At 40.9% G+C, this 19,955-nt stretch overlaps 1 protein-coding gene across 1 annotated transcript in view; it reads right to left on the bottom strand.

Annotated features, from left to right (window-relative positions):
* Nucleotides 1-6,976: 6,976 nt before the first annotated feature.
* Nucleotides 6,977-19,955, bottom strand: part of LOC147737519 (uncharacterized) — a 55,376-nt gene continuing 42,397 nt past the window's right edge. The window contains exon 4 of the mRNA XM_086935059.1: nucleotides 6,977-16,399. Within this exon, the coding sequence (XP_086791185.1) occupies nucleotides 13,529-14,992 (1,464 nt within the window). The 5' untranslated portion in view covers nucleotides 14,993-16,399 and the 3' untranslated portion in view covers nucleotides 6,977-13,528. The remainder of the gene's footprint in view (nucleotides 16,400-19,955) is intronic.

Raw genomic sequence — 19,955 nt, 5'->3', positions numbered from 1 at the left:
GCAGAATAAATTACAAAGTAGGACAAGCAGTCCGTGTTGTGAACACACTCTTTCATGCATCAGTCATTCCACATTCACACTCGCATTCCTTCCATACCATAATCAACATTGTGCATGTGAAATAAGACAAACAAAGAAATCAACAAGGTCAGGCAAGCAAAAGCAAATCAGAAATAACACTAAAAATGTTGAAAAATACTTAATATCACAGCAATTGTATGACAGACATCATATATACAATTCCTTTCTGACCAAAAAACCTAAACAACAAAAGGTACACAAGGTCGACGCGTTTCGAATCGGACCCTTTGTCCGATTCTCATCAGGACCAGAGAATCTGAAAAAAGGAAAAAATTTCCTTTAGTATCTTTACGTTTACAGAGTGAAAACAGCGACCAACAAAGCCAAGCATAGCCTCCTACCTGTGTGTATTCAGTGTTAGGTCACGGGGGTTGCTGTGGACAGAGAGTTAGCCTATGGTTAGTAATATATAACAAACCTGCAGTCATCTATAGGGGTGTACAGCTAAAGAAAAATACCTGCATCAAGTGTTGTTTAATCCAAAGGGGCTGCGTGAAATGGGAGTCGTCAGGGAGCCATCATGACGAGGCACTTTTTTGTGAAGGCTGTGAACGTGGAAGACACATGCACCATGAGTTGTTTGCAATAGAGGGAAAGTAACGTTGAGCTAGTTCACTAGAATGGTAATGAAGCGCTAAGTACCTCTGGGACGTGGAAGATTGCTCGGGGTCCCGTTCCGATCGTTTGTGTAAGATGGTCGATCAACAATTCACAGCCGCTGGCTGAAAGGGAACCCGGGAGCGCGCGTTAGTTCTTACGCTCGGAAATTGAAAAATAAATAAACGTCGAGCAAAACCGCATAGCAGTGTTACCTTGTGTGAACTCCTCTCGCAGCATAAACCGGGGCGTCTCTTAGTATTCAGCAAGCCGGTGTTCATGTGCTGGGTTCAAGCAGGACCATTGAATGAAGGCATACAGTGCGCGAGATTTCAGTCACATGGTCTCAAGGAGAGTTATGGGAGTTGTAGTTGCAAAGTGAAAATGAGGCGAATCGCGTTGTTTTTTAAAACACTCTAGAGACTTCAGAGAGTTCATTTAGCCCATTAAGGACCGTATCGAATTTTAGGATAAGGGTAGCTTCACGTTGACACAGTTTTTCTTCGATGTCGCCGCCCCTTATGTCTAGATCCACCTTTGACAACACAGTCCATTTGATGTCCTGTTCCGTGTGTCCAGCAGCAGTCCAATGATTGACAAGTGGTGCATTTGCAACAACTTTTCTCACTCTTGATTTATGTTGGCTGATGCGCTGCCTGATTTCCTGAGATGTTTTGCCAACATACAATTTTTGGCAGGGGCATAAGATTCCGTAGATGACATTTTTAGATTTACAATTAGTGAATGTCTGGTGCCTCCAAAAAACACCATTGTACGAAAAGACGTCACCCTCAATCGTTTTGTCGCAACACACACAGGTGCCACATTTATGATGTCCCCGTATAGGCTGTAAGCCCAGCAGATTTCTTAGTGTGGGTGGTTCCTTTAAGGGGACTGCTGCACGAACTAGAAAGTTGGCAATGCTTTTTTCTTTTTTAAATGCAAACAGTGGTGGTTGGAGTAAGCTATCTTCAAGGTGCCTCACTAAGTGCCAGTTCTGATTGATGGCTTTCTTAAGTTGATTTGCGTGCGGGCAGAATGTCGTTACGCAAACTGTTCTTTCGAGAATTCGCTTCTTCTTTTTCTCCAGCAGGGTCTCACGTGGGGTCCACCATGCTCTACGCATGGCATTTTTGAGCAGTTTTTTAGGGTACCCACGTTCCAAAAGACGTTCCAGCAGTTTTTGGGCATGATCAAAATATTCGTCTTTGACTGAACAATTACGCCTGATTCTTAAAAATTGGCCAAAAGGAAGATTTTGGCGAAGATTTCTCGGGTGATTACTGGTGTAATGTAATGCCCGGTTTCGGTCTGTTGCTTTTCTAAATAGCGTTGTCGCCAATGTCCCTTCCAGTGCATAGACTTTTACATCAAGAAAAGTAGTTTGGTGATTGTTGTAATTGATGGTAAATTTAATGTCCTGAGTGCGTCCGTTCAACCATTCCAAAAAATGTTTGAGGTGTTCTTCTGTTCCATTCCAAATAAAAAATGCGTCATCAATATAACGCATGTAGTGACTGATACAATCTTTAAATGGGTTGTTGTCCATGATGAATTTAGCCTCAAACAGGCCCATAAACAGAACAGCCAATTCTGGAGCAAAGGGGCAGCCCATGGCTACCCCTTTGATTTGGTAAAAGAAATCAGATTCAAACATAAAAAAGTTTTTTTGGAGTGCTAGTTTAGCCAGAGAGATAATAAAATCTGTAGGCACTCTCACTGGTTGTTCCCTGTTGTTTAAAAAGTAACTCAAGGCCTCGAGTGCTTCTTCTTGGGGAATCTGAGTATATAGGGCGACCACGTCCATTGTGACCAGCAACTGGGTGGTTGGGTCAAACGTAATGTTAGTAAGTCTGTTAAGGAATGCCGTGGTGTCTTGTAGATGAGCTGGGATTAAGGCAGTGAATGGTTTCAAGAAGAAATCAATGTACTTCGACACTGGTTCCCATATTGACTCGCAACCGGAAATGATGGGTCTACCAGGTGGATTAGTTTCATTTTTATGAACTTTAGGAAGTGCATAAAAAAGTGGTATACGTGGTTTTTTATTTTGAAGGAAAGAGGCTTCCTTTGGTCCAAGAAATCCTTGTTCAAGTCCCATTTGAATGATATTAGACAGTTGTCCTTGTAGTTCTGCAGTAGGATCACTTTTGATTTTTCTGTAACACTCCAAATTGTTTAGTTGGCTCATAACTTCTTCTTTATATTTATCCGTTTTCCACACCACCTGTGCCAGACTTGCATGGTTCTAGAAATAAAACAGTATTTTTTAATACAAAAACAATTGGCCTAGAGTTCAGTTCTTGATTATATGAATTCATTTGCTGACTGAGTGTGTACATCAAATGCTTAACACTGTCCTCTGATACTGCCTCACTGCGCGACCAAGCTACCACTTTAAAGAGTAAGGTTCTATCTAACTTTAACCTCTATCTACCTCTGGAGAACTTGGACTCTATACACACTGTACCTCACTTTAGTGCAGTATACAGAGCCAGTTTCTTACACTACCTCACTATATGTCTCTCCCAATTCACATGTGATGTTGTTGTCCAGTGGAAAGAGCAAGCTACTTCTGGGTAAACTATTACAACGGGGGAGTTACACACCCGGATGAGGGCTGTATAACTCTGCTGGGGTCTGTATTTCAGGATAGCATCTTGAAAGGTCAGAGTTTTTTTTTTTTTTTTTGGAAGACCTTTATTGCAATTGATACAAGTACACAGCAGCGTGCCTACAACCCATAGAGAGGGCCGGCTGCATCCAACGAGATAGAGAATAAAATGAAGCATACAATCAATGACATCTGGCATTACTGTGCGATATATGCAAGAGCAAACGATAAACCTTGCTCCAGGTACCACTTGTATCTTGTAATAGCATCATACACATTAAACGCGGTCTCATTTTGTAATTTTATATAACTAACAATACAGAACCCCAACATCCCTCCACCCAAACATCCCAGTATTCAGGTCATAGCATTGTCATATATTACAAAAGAGCATAGGTCAAGCAACGTACAATACGCATTTGATCAGGAAATCAGGTGATCAAACCTCGTGGCCCGTGATCGCCCACCCCAGCCTGTAGCACAAGTCATTGGCACACGGTTAAAAGGTCAGAGTTATCACTACATTTTTTTAACAGGGGATTTTAACACTCATGTGTGGGGACATCAGGCAAGGAGGAGTGGAAGCTATGGGCTGTGCACGACAAGCAGGCTTACACATGGAACATACTCCCCAGGGTATTGAGCTTAACTCCATCTTGCTTGAATTTGATCTGACATCTGTAATGAATAAGCTGCCTCCAGGGAAAAAAGACATTACCCCACCTTTTTGGGAGAGGGTGTGAGACCTTTATTGATTTCACATTTGTATCTACCCCCTTTTACTCACTGGTTACCGATTTTTCTGTGCAGGCGAGTGAATGTAGTGTCCATAACCCCATTTGTGTCTTAACAGGCTGGACCGGAACACTTTGACACACCAAGGTGGGCGTGGGGGGGGCTGGTGTCGCCCTTAAAGCGGTGGAAGCAGGAAGGAGCGTAACGTGGGGTTGTATTGTCCCACAGCTACTCCATTAGTCCCTTTTAACTCAGTCTCGCAGTGAGTTTGCCACCTGTCTTGATGATGATGCAAGTGCTTCGGAAATCATGGGTGCATTTGGATCCATGTCTACTGTCATAAGGAAGTTACTACAAGCCCCGGGTGGGGGCCGTAAGCAACCAGGTCCACGATGGTTTGACTCACGTGCTCTCACGCTTCCAGGAACCTGAGACTGGCCTTGGGTGTTAAGCACCAAGACCGGGTGGCGGTCAAAGGACTAAGAAGAGCATATAAGGCTGCTCTAGCAACTCGCAAGCCTGCCCTGAAGGAGGAGGCCTGGATCGATTTAGTGGAGGCTAGTACACTGCGTAATAGCTCAAAGTTCTGGGGCATTATTAACAGCCCATTTCTATCTGGAAATAATGCTAATGACTAGAATTACTAAATGCTCATGTCACAGAGGATGATTGGGTACATAATTTCGAGAGTATCTTCCAGTCGGATACCCCTCCAATTGAGGGGCAGGAAAGGGTGGAAGGCAAGTCAGAACTTATTTTCACCATGAAAGAGGTGAGAGGCGGTATTCTGGGTCTGTCTAAAAACAAGGCCCACGTGCCAGATGGAATCCCGCCAGATCTCTACATCGCCCACATGAAAACCTGGGTGCCTGTCCTCACAACTGTTATCAATGCTGCAGTCCAGGTTGGCCGCTCAGATTCTTGGGCTTTATATAGTCCCGGCATTTAAAAAGGGAGATCGGTACAGTACCTATTGTTTTAGGCTCATTTCTCTGTGGTGAAGGTGGTGGGCCACATGGTACTTGACACACTTGTATCTTGGGTTGATGAAAACAACTTTTTATCCGATATCCAAAACGGCTTTCGCCCAGGTCGTTCCACTGTGGAACAGTGTTTGAACCTGTACATGGTTCTGAACAAATACACTGTGGCTCGTTCCAGCCCCATATACCTAGCCTTCATGGACCAGTCCTCATTATTCCACTGGGTCAATAGGTCCAAGCTGTGGCAGTTGATGACCTCCATTGGCATTGACAGTAACATCATTTTATTTCTGAGGGATCTTCACCGTGATTCAACCGCGGTTGTCTGCTACCAAAGGACCTGAAAGTGTCCAGTCTGCTTGACATCAAGAGAGGGATGTGTCATGGGTGCATTTTAGCACCCGTTCTTTTTAACCTATATATTAATTCCTTAGCCAAGGCCCTTTTGGCCACAAATGTGGATTGTCCCCAGGTAGGCAAGCGTAGCCTACCAGTCCTTCTATACGCGGATGACGCAGTCCTCTTGGCGAGGACAGCTAGGGGCCTACAACTTCTCGTAAAGCTAAACAGTTCACTTTTAAACTCGGACTTTTGTCAATACCGAAGACCAATGTTTTCTCCTATTTGGGAGTTGTGTTTGGCGATTCCTTGAGTTGGTGCCCTTTGCTTACTTGGAAGAAAGGGGATCTAGTGAAAGCTTTTGCAGCTGTTTTTAACTTTGCTAGCAGAGTGGGAGGGAAGCCAATAGGGTCTCTTTTGCAGATATATGAAGCTAAATATATCTCAAAGGTTAGTTATGGGAGTGAGATATTGGGCCACATTGGGGTAGGGGCAGAGCAAAGTGCTGAAAACTCTTTCCTGCGATGGGCCTTTCAGTCCCACAAAGCACCCCATTTTATGTCGTGCATGAAGAGTTGGGGATGCCTTTCCTCTCAGATGTACTGACTTTCCGTCCCCTGGCTTTGTGGCTTAATATTTGGGCTAGGTAAGAAAATACAATTCGCAAAGATGTCCTATGGGAATGCCTTTCACTTGACCGTGTCTCGCGCATCCGATGGCTCCAGTATATAAGAGTAGGCCTTACCAGGGTAGGTGGGAACTATTTGCTAACCCGGAGCGCATATGTAAGAGGGACCTTTCTCTGGTCCAAGAGTGTTTTTTAAGAATGAGCCGCTGTGATAGAGAGGGAAATGAGCTGTGTTAGCCTAGTGTGCGTAAGTACATCGTGTCAAAAACTGTACCAACCAATGAACCTTATCTTCTAGGGTTTAAAAGCATCCATGATCATTTTCTAGTGACCCGGTTTCAGCTCAACCTCTTCCATTACCTCTTGGCACACCCTTGCAGCTTCCACAGAGGCCAGTGCCTCATGCCCTGTGGCTGCAACGGTGTGTCTCCTCAGGACATGATGCACTTTATAATGTTTTGTAGTTTTTATGCTGTCCCTAGAAAGTTATTGATTATTCCCATTCTCAAAAAAGCGGGTTTTAGGCAGGTGAGACCAACTCTTATCTGTTTACAACTTTTTACTGGTTGCTGTTAGACTCAGGTCAAGCTGAGATTAACTTCTGTACTGTAATTCATGCATTTTTATCTTGTGTTTTGATGAACTTAGACATATTATATTTGTCAATCTGTAACTTGGAAGATGTTTTATCATTTTATATATGACTTTTATTGTTTTCTTTTATAAAACCGAATAAGGTAGGTTGATAAAAATCACTAGGGGATTCATTTTCAGGGTAGCATGGTATCCCTCACAATAACTCCAGGAGTCACAGTCCACACAATGTACATGCTTTGTTCCCCCTACTTCCAACCTTACATATACCCCCAATCACCTGCCCAAACCTCCCCCTGATGATGCCAATGTGGTCCTCCGTCATCCCGCAGACCATATTTTTGGCCCCTTTGAAAGTTCCCATACAATAAAAATGCTGCAGTTGTAAATACATATAAACTACCATTTGTTGTGTTTGAAACATTTTATTGAATAATAAAACCTAATAAACATAAGCTGATTATTAAAGCAAAACAAAACATAAGTTGCTATGCACATAAGAGACAAAATGTGTACATAAAAATCAAAATACTGAAACAAAGCAAAGTTATGTAGAGCACAATTCTTAATTTCGGGTAAACTAGAAAGTTCAACAATAGAAACGTTCATAAAGAACAGGAAATACTAATTATTTTCCTTAAGCAATAAAGTCTGCACACTAAAATACTAAGAGAAATATACTGAACAATGAACATTTCATATGGAAATAGAATTCAATTTGAATATTTTAACCTCCTCAGCCTTATTTGACTCATGATTACAACCTGACTGCTTTCTGGAAAAGAACCACCTCATGGGGTTCAAAATCACATCTTTTCCAACAATAGGATTCAAATGATAAACTTGAATTTCAATTCAAGTTATTGATTTAGGCCTTTTTGGAGATCAACAATTTTAAGTATATACAAAATCCAGATATATTTGTGAAATTGTCACCTAAACTTTAATTCAATCCACCTTCTAATCAAACACTTCCAGCACGCATCACAGGATCACTTGTTGTTATCTTCCTAATTAGTGATAATTTTTCGGATGGCAACAACAATAAATATGTTTAGAATGTTACCTCCGAAAGCAAAAACATACCATTTCTGAATCATGATGCACAATAAAATGTAGGAACAGAATGGCATCTTTTGGTGTAGCATTCATTAAGGTTTGACCAGGCTTGAAACTAGAATTCCTGAACTTTTGGACATTTAAATGTCATATTTCAAAAGAGTTCAAACAGCCAGCACGAGCTCCGCGAAAAATAGAAGATGAGTGAAAATGTGCTGATAAGTAATCTATTGATGAAAAATACAGTGTTCAGGCAATGCTTGTGGATATAATCTATTCAGATTTTAACTCCATAGTTTGTTCAATAAATTGACTGAGCATAATACTTGAAGGTCCATCTGTCAGATCAGTTCTATTACAGTTTTAGTTGCGATAACACTAATAGAGATCATTGATAAATAGGTTTTAAAAGCCATGGGTGGAATTGATCCTTGGTCTAAATCTAGATTATTGTCTGCAATAGACACCAGTACAAACAAATCAAATCTAAAAGGATTGAATATGCTTATTATAGTGGTTTAGAGTAAACCCAGAAGACACACATTGTTCCTAAAACTCAGAAGATGTATCTAAAGATTATGATTACATCCTATTTTATGTCCAGAGACTGTTTTCCTGTTTAAGTTACAACATTTGCAAATATATTTAACAAAGCATTAAAGCTGGATGTCAGAAATTCTGTCTTTAAGTATTGTGTAAGAGTTACGTGTGATGGTTTTTATTTGATCTGAAGCAACACTAACACTAAATAGGTACATGTACAGGTTATCATTCAACTAACATTATTATCAAACTTAATTTGGAGGAAATTGAGAAAAATTGCCTCATGTACCAAGGGTTTTATTGTTAAAAAAAATCCACTGGTTCAGTATTTCACAGAGTTTGGAAATGCTAAACCCCTTTTAGAAATGTACTAAGCCCATTTAACAATTCAGAATTTGGAAGGGGAATGTTAATAGTTTACCTTCTTAATATTAAATACATCCTTAAGGTATGTATTAAACTTTGAAACCATATGTGGGCTGAAAAACAGTAACAGGAGGTAGAAACCCAAGGGGACATTTGTAAATCTGAAAGTAAAATGGGGTGCATTAAAAAATTCCATTATTTAAAAGCAATCACAGACACAGTAGTGTGCTGACTCTACAAGCAACCACTTTTTACTAAATGGATTATTAGTACATGAACCTCAGTATTTCCTATATTGCTGACATTTAGTCTCTAATATTTTTGTAATGTTGTGTAAATATGTGTTTCTGTTATTTCAATATTGTCATGAAATGTACCTATTCTTTTTGTCAAACATATTGAAATATCTTTATCACAATTTTTGGGGCTTTCTAAAAAGTGTTTCCATTCTCTAACTTGAAGCTTCCTAAGAAAAATACTGACGCCAGTTCCTGGTTTCTCCTAGATCATTTAGCTATCTCACTAAACAAGCACAATATTGATTTGTGAGCGGTGGTTATTGTAGTCATACGCACTGGGGTTAGTTCAGAAAAGACCAATATAGAACTTCCTTTATATTTAGAAATAATACTTGCAAAATTTATGTTCAATAATTTCAGATAATTTACTGATAAATATATCAGATAAAGAACACCCTAATTTCTTATACCTTGTGGTATCAAAAATCTGCTAGAATTAACAGACTTCTCTTCTAGATAAATCCAGGTATGAGAAGTTATTAAATGCGATTATCAACTTTCCGTTATTTTAACACATTTTCTCAGTGCACAGAGTATTTCCACTACATAGATCACAACATTTCATGCAATGGTCTGTGCTTGAACGTACAATGAAGGGGTAAAAATTTATTTCTACCACAAACAAGAAACCCTTGGGTCTATGAGGATTACTTTTGCAAATGAAGACCTAGCTAAGATGAAATATCCCTCTAAAGGGAAGATTTCCCTCACCCACCATAGTTGGCATGCTTCCTTATTGGGAATCTCCTTGCACCGTGATACAACCCCTCACTGAGAGGAAGGAGTTCAGGCATATTTTGTTATAGAGAAAGGTATAACTAAAAACCACAATAATGAGCTCAGGGTAGTGGGGGCAGCAGAGTGAAAGTTAAAACTGGCTAAGTGTTTAGCCATGCAGATCAAGTAACAATGTGAAATAATTTCTATTAAAAAAAAGAAGACTATAAACTAAGCTAGACGTGACTTTATAACTGGTTAATCAAACGTTTCTGGAGGTTTAGTATATATAAACAACTCCTTCTTTCTATGGTGTGTCATAAAATTGATGCTCTAAATTTTGGTAAGAGTACACAATGTCAAAAAATTCAATACTGCTTTTATATAAATTTACTTTTAAAAGCTTGAAGTAAAAGACAATTCTAAGTGGCATTTGGTTATGAGTAGGCGCTAATGACTATTTACGGATGACAATGTAGTTAGTATTTTTTGTATAAGATGTGTTAAAAGTAGGGGTAGGGAAAATGGCTATTTTGGCCAAAGGCTCCCCTTTCTATATGCATGCCAGTTTTAATTTGTAAACAGAATCACAATTTTTTATGTGGTAAACTGTAATGTTAGATGAATCTATTTTACTCTGATAAGCAAGGGATGACGATGAACCGTTTTTTTGTCCCTGGTTTTAAATGGAAAAAGGTTGGAACAGACGAGGTGTTGGTTGACTTTGCCTCAGAAAATGGTTGTTTCCCGCATGCTGCTTTCATGAGACTTAAATCCCTTCAGTGGAAGAGGCGGCTGCATGCCTGCATATATGGCCAGATCAGTACTTGTCTGTTTCGGTTCTACAGTGGGGCTAGAATAGAAGCTGTTAAGGGCTTCCCATTGGTGCAGCAACTAGAGTGGCACCTGCTCCCAGATGCCTTAAAGGCCCACTGAACCCTGATAACTGCTGTTTGTCACAGTTCAAAACAGAGGCCTGATGGGCCCACAGAACAATGATTATTGCTGTTTTCCACAGTCCAAACAGAGGGCAGGGGTCACATTTTCTTTCTTGCCTTGGGGCCCAGGGCACACTGGCTAGGCCACTGGTTAAGGATGCGGCAGGGAAAAGGTGGCGAGACAGGTGGATTATTTAAACAGCTCGATGATGACTTCATGCCTGGGTATTAAAGTATTCATTGCAATTAAAGACTGAAGCAGGAATAGATCTCATAATATAGGAAGGCCTATGTACAAATGCAGCTCGATTAAAGGCTGCCTTTTTACTTCTCACTTCTCACCTCTCCTAATTTACAGTTTTATTTTAGATGCAGACTTAAATTGTGACCTATTAATATGTTTATCTATCTTTAGGTTCCAAATGACCCATCTTTTCCATATGCAAGTATCAGACAGGTCGGGAAAGCCTAATGGCTTTGAACTTGATAAAGCCATATTAATCACTGTATTGAAATGCAAATGGCAGCATTAGGCACGCAGAGGTGTAATCTACGTAATCCCATTATGTTCAGGGTACGGGAGGGTGTTGAGGGCATAAAGCACTTTGACAAAAACATTGCTGCCACCGTAGAAATTCAATCTTCCTTGTCCTACCCTAGTATACAAGTAGTACCACATTCTTTTTATACCTGAATTAAAACACAAAATAATACCGTATTTAAAGGCCCAGTTCAGAATTACATGGAAGGTGCACTATCCCAGACTACACAACGATGCAGTCTTTAGTGGGTGCTATCATCCCACACAGGGGGAGTACACCAGATTATGCTGGAAAAAGCATGTGGTGCCCCAACGTAGGTACAGTCGTAAACCACCAGTCTGCTTACAAAGGTAAAGTGTCTGGGAGCTATTAAACGGGGAGGCCCGTTTCCCCTGCAGGTGGTTGGGGTCTGTCACCATCCTGTCAGGTGGGGGAATACAATCAGTGCGCCTCCTGACTGCTTGTTTGCCCTTTCACCCGTGTCAGTAATACAGTGCAGTCGCAAGACAAAAGGTTTTCCCACATTTGAAAGTGGCCATGCCCAATACAAAGGAAAACATGCCTGCTTAGCATCTCTCCTACGTGATCCAAGCTACATAAAGGGCTATGGAAGTGTCTGCAGCCTCTTCTGTAGAACAAAAGCCAAAATGCCCATGGGATGCAGAAAGAGGGTGCATTCTGATGCTTCATTATGTACGAGGACCTTTGGCGTTCGTCTGTACTTAGCTAGTGACAGAGTTAGTGGAGTGTTTATTGCCCTCTATGTCACTCTACTTCTAAGCACCTAATACAGCTTGTACTGTGGTTACTGTCATCTGTTCACCTACATTATGCTTAATATAAATAGTGCACAATTTCGGCGTTTGTGTCTGCCTAGAACCTGGACCTGATACAAATAGCAGAACCTACAAGTTGGATGGTACAATTCAACAAGAGTCTAGGATACTCCAGCACAGATGACTTTGCATCAACATTACGGGGCATCAGTCTTGATGGCAAGCCAACTTTGTATACATTATTATCAGAGACTATACTTGCCTCTTGGATACAACTTTACAACAGAATTGTTATGAATTTTCGTACAGTTGTATTTATAGAATAAAACAACCTACCCACCATAATTGATCTATCTATTCATCTTTTTGGGTTCTGGAGTAGCATGCTACACACTGAAAAGCACTTCAACACTACATATGGGGTAGAAAGCGCTATATAAATGCAAAACCTTCCCTCTTCTATCCCCCCACTCTCTTTTTCAACCCAACTAACAGACCAACATGTCCAGCTCTCAAATACATTTTATATTTCCCTACACTAATTCACCACTAATCATTTTTGGATCCTGGAGTAGCGTGCTACTCGCCGAAAAAGCGCTTCAAATTGACCCTAACGCACTCCGCTGCTCGCAGAACTCTGCGTTGAGCGGTTGAGTTTTTTTTACACTTTGCGGAGTTCTTCAATGCGGAACACCGCCTAGGCCTAATCTTATCATGAAAATCTAGATTTCAGTCATATGTAAAGAAACAAGTGTGAGTAGAAACCTTTTGGGTGGAGAAAATTTAAGACATTAATATTGTGAATTTTTTGTTCATTAGTTGATGTTTGCAAGTACGAACCCTTCTCTGTGTCAAGTAAAGACCTTGAGAGTTTTGTAACTTTCAGACACTCAAATTGTGGATTTTGTTGCAATTAAAACATTTTCAAGGCCTGAAATTTCTTTGGAGGTTGCATGCGGGCAGCCTAAGTTACCCTGCAAGAATTTCTTGATGAATCCTATTGCAACTACAATATGTGCTCTCTCATGTAAAGTCAGATTGTTAGAAGCTTTTCTGCAACTCAAGATATGCCTTACTTTTCACATGGTGGGGGTGCATTTCTCATGTTAAGTGAGATCTCCTTTCTGAGTATAACGTTTCTGGCTTTCCCCTCCTGTATAAGGCTTTAGTCCAGTGTGAATTCTCTCATGTGAAATGACATTGTATTCGTGAATAAACCTTATCTGACATTCCGAACACACATAAGGCTTTTTTCTCCCTTGTGAGTTTGCTCCTGACAAGTGAGAAGTAATTTGTGACCAAAACTTTGCTTGCATTTCGAGCACTCATAAGGTTTTTCCCCAGAGTGGGATCTCTCATGAAGCATAACACTGTCTTTCAGATTCAAGCTTTTATGGCATAAGGATTTTCTCCAGTGTGGAGTTTCTCATGGTGAGATAGCGTTTTTCTCTGCAGCTTTTCTGGCATTCAGAGCACTCATAAGGTTTTCATCAGAATGGAGTTGATTATGGTTAGTAAGGCTGTGCCTATCAAAAAATAGGAATTTCTGGCATTCACAGCATTGGTAATGTTTTTTCATTGTGTGCGTCTGCTCATTTAGAGTGAGATTGCATTTTAAATTGATGCTTTTCTGGCACTTGGAGCACTGAATTATTTTTGTTGGTGTGTTTTCTTATGGTGCATGTAACCATCACTACCTCTGAATCTTTTCTGACATTTAGAGCACTGATAATGTTTTTCCCCCAGTGTGGATTCTCACATGTGCAGTGAAATCAGATTTACAGCTGAAACATTTTTGGCATTCGGAGCACTGATAAGGTTTTTCCCCAGTGTGGGTTCTTATATGGTGAGTGAGATTGATTTTTTCACTGAAACATTTGTGACATTCAATGCACTGATAAGGTTTTTCCCCAGTGTGGGTTCTTGTATGCCGAGTGAGTATTCTTTTTTCACTGAAACATTTCTGACATTCAATGCACTGATAAGGTTTTTCCCCAGTGTGGGTTCTTGTATGTGTAGTGAGCATTCTTTTTTCACTGAAACATTTCTGGCATTCAATGCACTGATAAGGTTTTTCCCCAGTGTGGATTCTTATGTGCCGTGTGAGATTACTTTTTATACTGAAACATTTCTGGCATTCAGAGCACTGATAAGGATGTTCCACAGAATGGGTTATTGAATGTTGAGAAAGACTTTGTTGGTTACAAAACCTTTCCTGGCATTCAGAGCACTGATAAGGGTTTTCCCCAGTGTGGATTCTGATGTGCTGTGTGAGTCTACTTTTTAAACTGAAACATTTCTGGCATTCAGGGCACTGATAAGGTTTTTCCCCAGTGTGGATTCTTATGTGCCGTGTGAGACTACTTTTTAAATTGAAACATTTCTGGCATTCAGAGCACGTATAAGGTTTTTCCCCAGTGTGGTTCATTGCATGTTGAGAAAGACTTTGTTTTTTACAAAACCTTTTCTGGCATTCAGAGCACTGATAAGGTTTTTCCCCAGTGTGGATTCTTGTATGTTGATTGAGTCTTTTTTTTACCCTGAAACATTTCTGGCATTCAGAGCACTGAAAAGGTTTCTCCCCAGTGTGGGTTCTTATATGAAGAGTGAGACTGTTTTTGTCAATGAAACATTTCTGGCATTCCGAGCACTGATAAGGTTTCTCTCCAGTGTGAGTTCTTCTATGCCGAGTGAGATGGGTTATGGCATTGAAACATTTCTGGCAATCTGTGCACTGATAAGGTTTTACCCCAGTGTGGGTTAATACATGTTGAAAAAGACTTTGTTTTTGACTAAACCTTTTCTGGCATTCAGAGCACTGATAAGGTTTTTCCCCAGTGTGGGTTAATACATGTTGAGAAAGACTTTGTTTTGTACGAAACCTTTTCTGGCATTCAGAGCACTGATAAGGTTTTTCCCCAGTGTGGGTCCTTATATGTACATTAAGGTCTCTTTTATTACTGAAATATTTCTGGCATTCAGAGCACTGGTAAGGTTTTTCCACAGAGTGGGTTAATACATGTCGAGAAAGACATTGTTTGTTACAAAACCTTTTCAGGCATTCAGAGCACTGATAAGGTTTGTCCCCAGTGTGGATTCTCATATGTTCAGTGAGATAAGATGTAAAGCTGAAACTTTTTTGGCATTCAGAGCACTGAGAATGGTTTTCCCCAGTGTGCATTTTCTCTAATTCAGTGAGATGAGATTTATGGCCGAATCTTTTTTGGCACAGGTAACTTTTTTCCCCAACTTGGGTTACTTTGCTTTGATTGAGGCGAGTTTTAACACTGAATTTGTTCTCACAGCCCGTGTTTTTATAATGTGTATTCCTTGAGTTAATGTCTCTACATTTAGTTTTCTCTTGCTTATATGCCACGGTAAGAGTGAACCCGATTTTAGAGTCGGGCTTGTTTAGATAATGTTCAGCATTTATCTTTAAACGAAATTGCGTGTAATCTTCTTAACACTTAAATTGAGAAAAATATGTCTGGATGCAGCCCTTTAAAACCTGTTGAAATGTTTCTAGCAAATAACAGTCTTTTGGTTATAGCCTCTCCGGCAGCAACTTATTTTGTGACTGAAGTTTTTCTCAAATCTATTTGTATAGGTTCTTAGCAATGCAGTGATAAGGTGTTAGTCTGATATGTAATGATTAAACTGCTAAGTACCTTTTTGCACTGGCGTAATGGCAGTAACTGAGAACATTAGAAACATGCACAGTAATATTGTGTCTCACCAGTCGCAGAACATCAGTTCCTTTTACCCTTTCTATGTTTGGTGGAAGGTTAAGGATTGCAGTTCTGAAGACGAGGATTTATTTACATTAGCTATAGCGCAACGGTGCTCATTCAATCTATTTTTATATTTAACAGTTTTACAGATCACTCCTTCACAACAGATAATGTTGAGGCAATTTACATAGAATTACAGAACAGTACACAATAAAAAGGAAACAATCTGAGATGGTCATGAACACAATAAAGGGCTGAATTTTTAAGGTTTTCGCCAGAGTGATCAGAGTGGGTCGCAGTGTTGTATCCCGAGGCAGATAGTCTCAAACTTGCGTAACTGGTTAAAAACGGTTGTTGAACAAAGGTGATTTTCCAATCTTTTGGTTGGTAGCGTGTCAGCTTCGGAGTCTTCTTTAAGTGTCTTTTCTTTGATGGTCTGCAGAAGAAACCTTTTGTTATATCTTTCTTTTATGCAGTGTGTGCTTCCACTCTGGAATTACATGATGCTTTAGATCATGCGTGCTTTAGATGAACGTTATTCTGTCATGCTGAGGCAATTTGTCTTTCTGATAATATTTCAGATGAGGATGTTGTGATTGGTCTTTCTGGCATTATCTCTGATGCTGTGTGGACAGATAGGACTTTGCTCTCGGTTAATGAAATGCAAAATTAGAGACTTCACTTACATGTATAGTACCTTCCTCAGCTCCCACTTCCTCGCCACACCTAGATTTTGGAAATTGTTTAAACTTAGAACGCTGGATGTCAATCAGTTTTTCAAAATTAACCTTCTAATGGCGCTTACATTCAGTTGGCAGGTGCTAAATCTTGCCTTCTTCGTCCGTAATTTCAATCACCTATAGTATTACAATTAAATAGTTAATACATGTAAATATCCCCAAAAATAATTTACAAGCCATATCAATGCAGAATTGCAGAATTTTGAAAGTGTTGAGCTGTTCTTCAGACAGAGCAGAGTGTAGAATGGTAGCCTGAGAGTACTTGGATCTATAATTGAGGATTTGTAGAATTTCCAACATTTTATTAAGCTCACAAAGGATACATGTACCCTATGGACTTGTAACATAGAATCCCAAAAGCAGACATTAAAGTCATATGGACTGGCACCAAAAAGATATTGAAAATAGAATACTATTAATTAATTTTTAATGTAGATTTCTAGGATGGGAATTTCCCCTCCACGGACAACAGGCGTTTCCCGCTGCCCTGAGTTACCACCTACTTGTATCTGGTATCCTGACTTTTGAGCTCTTGCCTCTGCCGCACGCAAATCTATTGTGTGTTGCGAGGACTATGACGACGAAGTGAGGGAGGTGGCAGACGAGCGAGGCTTCACCGACACCATGACAAACGTCGGAGGAGAGAACGCTGACAACATAATCAATGTAGGTTGAGGAGAAGAGAAGGTGGAAGTCGTCGTCGTAGCAGTGGCGACGGAAGTCATCGTCGACGAGGAACCCATTTTTTAGGCAAATTTGTCTCAGGAAGAGACTTAGATGCCTGAGACTTAGATCTCGGAGGCGTAGAGGGGATAAGTACCCCTTAGAAAGAACAGGAGCCCTTTTTGAGGAAGAAGTCTGGCCTTCATGAGTAGAGGTGTGGTCTTTCTTGAGCACCTTAGCCTTAGCAGATACCATCTGAGCCGCACTAGCCCTCTTCTTAGAGATGACAGTCCTGAGAGCGGAATCACTCTCAACATCTGATAAGGGATTATCCTTAGTCTTGAGTTTCTGTAACCACAGAAGTAGACGTCCCTCTCTGTCTCTTAAAGTCTTTTGACGAAAAGTCCTGCAGATTTTACAATCATGTTCAGGGTGGAGGCAATAGATACACTTTTTGTGGGGGTCTTCGGAATGAAGCCAGAATTTCCCACAAGACTCACAGTGTCTGATGAGTGACCTTTTTGTAGTAGACAAAGCAGTGAAGCTATTCTGAAGAGTTTCTGAAGTGAAAAGGTAGAGGTGCTGAGCAGAGCTCAGGGAGACTCCCTTCACATGACATGCAGTAGAAAATCTGAGAGCCTGAGCCTCTGAGGAGAAGGTTCCAGAGGGTGCTGTTGCCTGATTGGCTGGAGTTTGTACCATATCTAGTAACTTGGACAAGTTATTAAAGTGACAAGTTTTTTCCTATTAACGTCCATGTTGCAATACTTCCCATTGCTCCTTTAGCTATGCTATTGCTATATTGCTATTCTATGTACCGTGGGAATCCCACTTCAACGACGGGGAATGATTCAAGCATGTGAATCTATGAAAGATACCCCATTACTGGAGAACAGCAGATTTCCCACTACTGAAGCTCTTACCCAAGTTGCTTTAGCCTTAGTAATGTCTCACATTGACTACACTAACTCTTTACTTTGGCATTCCGGCATATCAATCTAAAAGACTGCAACTAGTGCCGATAATGAGGCCTGCACTTCTCAGAGCCTCCAGTTCTTTCCTAAGGTGGATCAGATGATCCTGCCAGGTGGAGCTAACGACAGCAATATTGTGTAGATATGCTGCACTCAAAGATTCCAATAAAGCAAGGCTTAGTTCACCAACCTTTGAAAAGTGGCAGGTGCCTGTTTCAAACCAAAGGGAATTACAGTGAACTGATAATACCCATCTGGGGTTGAAAATGCAGATATATCTTTTGTTACTGGAGTCAGACCTATCTGTCAGTACTCTGATGTGAGATCGAACATACTCAGATACTTGGTAGCTCCCAACCTGTCAATAAGTTCATCTGCCCATGGAATTTGGTAACCATTAAGAGAATGGGGTGACCCAAAAAGTCAAAAGACCTGGGTAATAAATGTTATTCAAAAACAATGGTCTCAGACTATTATTTTAACCCAAGACAAATAAATCAAGTGATTATTTAAACCTTCTCTTAGTTGTGGGACATATCCAACAGATCAGCCCACAATCATGGAATTTGGTATGCATCGCTTTTGATCACAGCATTCACGCCCCAATAGTCCACACAAAACCTCATTTCTGTCTTACCATCCTGGTTATGAGGCTTGGAGATTAAGACAACTGGGCAGGGCTCTCAGAAGGCTTTAGAACTCCCAAATCCAGCATCATGCTTACTTCAGCTTTGATGCTCTCTTTCACATGTTCAGTCTGCCTGTATGTTTTATTCTCGAAAGGTAGGCTTTCATCAGCGTCCACATCATGGATACACCAGCTAGTCTGGCGAGAGGTCCAAAAGAAACGCTCTGCAAACTGATTTAGGACTTGCCTGCAATCAATCTCCTGATGGGCAGGTAGGGTATCTTACAAGACTGCACCTTCCACTGACCCATCTTTTGGATTGTCGGACAGGTCAGGGACAGGTTCACTCTTAGCTTCCTGGTCCTCATCTGGAAACATGAGCATGGTCACATCTCAAAGAAGAAATTGAATGCACAGTTCCCCTGAATTTAAACAACAAATATATAAGGGAGAGACAGTTGTAAAAACAAAGTGAGTGAAGGCACACAGAAGGGGAATCCTCCTTTCGGAACTAGAGACCTCACACACCCAGCAAGCTAGGTGTCATGCTTCATCATATGGGCTCGCCCCTCGTCGGGTCGGCAGTGCAATACATAAAGGGGCTCTTTGGCGGGGATCTTTTGTTCCTGCCGTATGGTGCTGTGGGTGTGAGGGCCCTAGCGGGAGATTTGGGGAAGGGAAGTGTGTGTAGATGTGCAAGGGTGATTTAAAAAAGTTAGGGTAGTCCACAACTTTCTTTTTTAATTCTGCAGCTTGTCTGTGTATCTTTTATCTGCACCTCACGGACTCCTCACATTCCTCTCGAGAGAAGATCCTGCCTGCCTCCTACTCATTAGGGTTGTTTCAGTAACTGTTTCTATCACGTGTTCATGTTTCATTGACATGTATTAAAAATACATTGTGTAGCCTTAGCTTTATATACTCCAACTTGCTTTAGAGTGGATGCTCTCGTCCATTGCAAAGACAATCAGGGTTGGATTGGGATTGAAAATCGTCTCGGCATGCAAAAAAAAAAATCGGCCCACATTTGAATAATGCCTTTCCACAAATGACTGCTTCGGCGTAATTTTATAATCTTGTAATACTATAAAAAAAAGAAATGCAGCGCGGGGGGGTGCGTGAGGAGGGTTAGGTGAATGGGGGTAAAACATTTTTTACACGTTAGTTTACACTGCTGAAATACACCTGGAAACAAGTGAGGCCACTTCTGCTCAGGCCCCCTGCCCCCACTCAGTATGCACAGGTTAATGGGCCTGCCAGCGAGACTAAGGGAGAGATACCTCTGCCTGTTGCTAAACAGGAGGTAACGAGCGTCCATCTGCCTATAGAAAGGCCGCCCAGACACCCACTGGGCCGCTGCCTGTTCGAACAATAGAGACAGTGCCCAAATCGGCCCCAGACTGCTAAA

This window comes from Lissotriton vulgaris, chromosome 1_1 (genome assembly GCF_964263255.1).
Source record: "Lissotriton vulgaris chromosome 1_1, aLisVul1.2, whole genome shotgun sequence".
Classification (NCBI taxonomy): domain Eukaryota; kingdom Metazoa; phylum Chordata; class Amphibia; order Caudata; family Salamandridae; genus Lissotriton; species Lissotriton vulgaris.
This window is presented reverse-complemented; position numbering and strand designations above follow the sequence as displayed.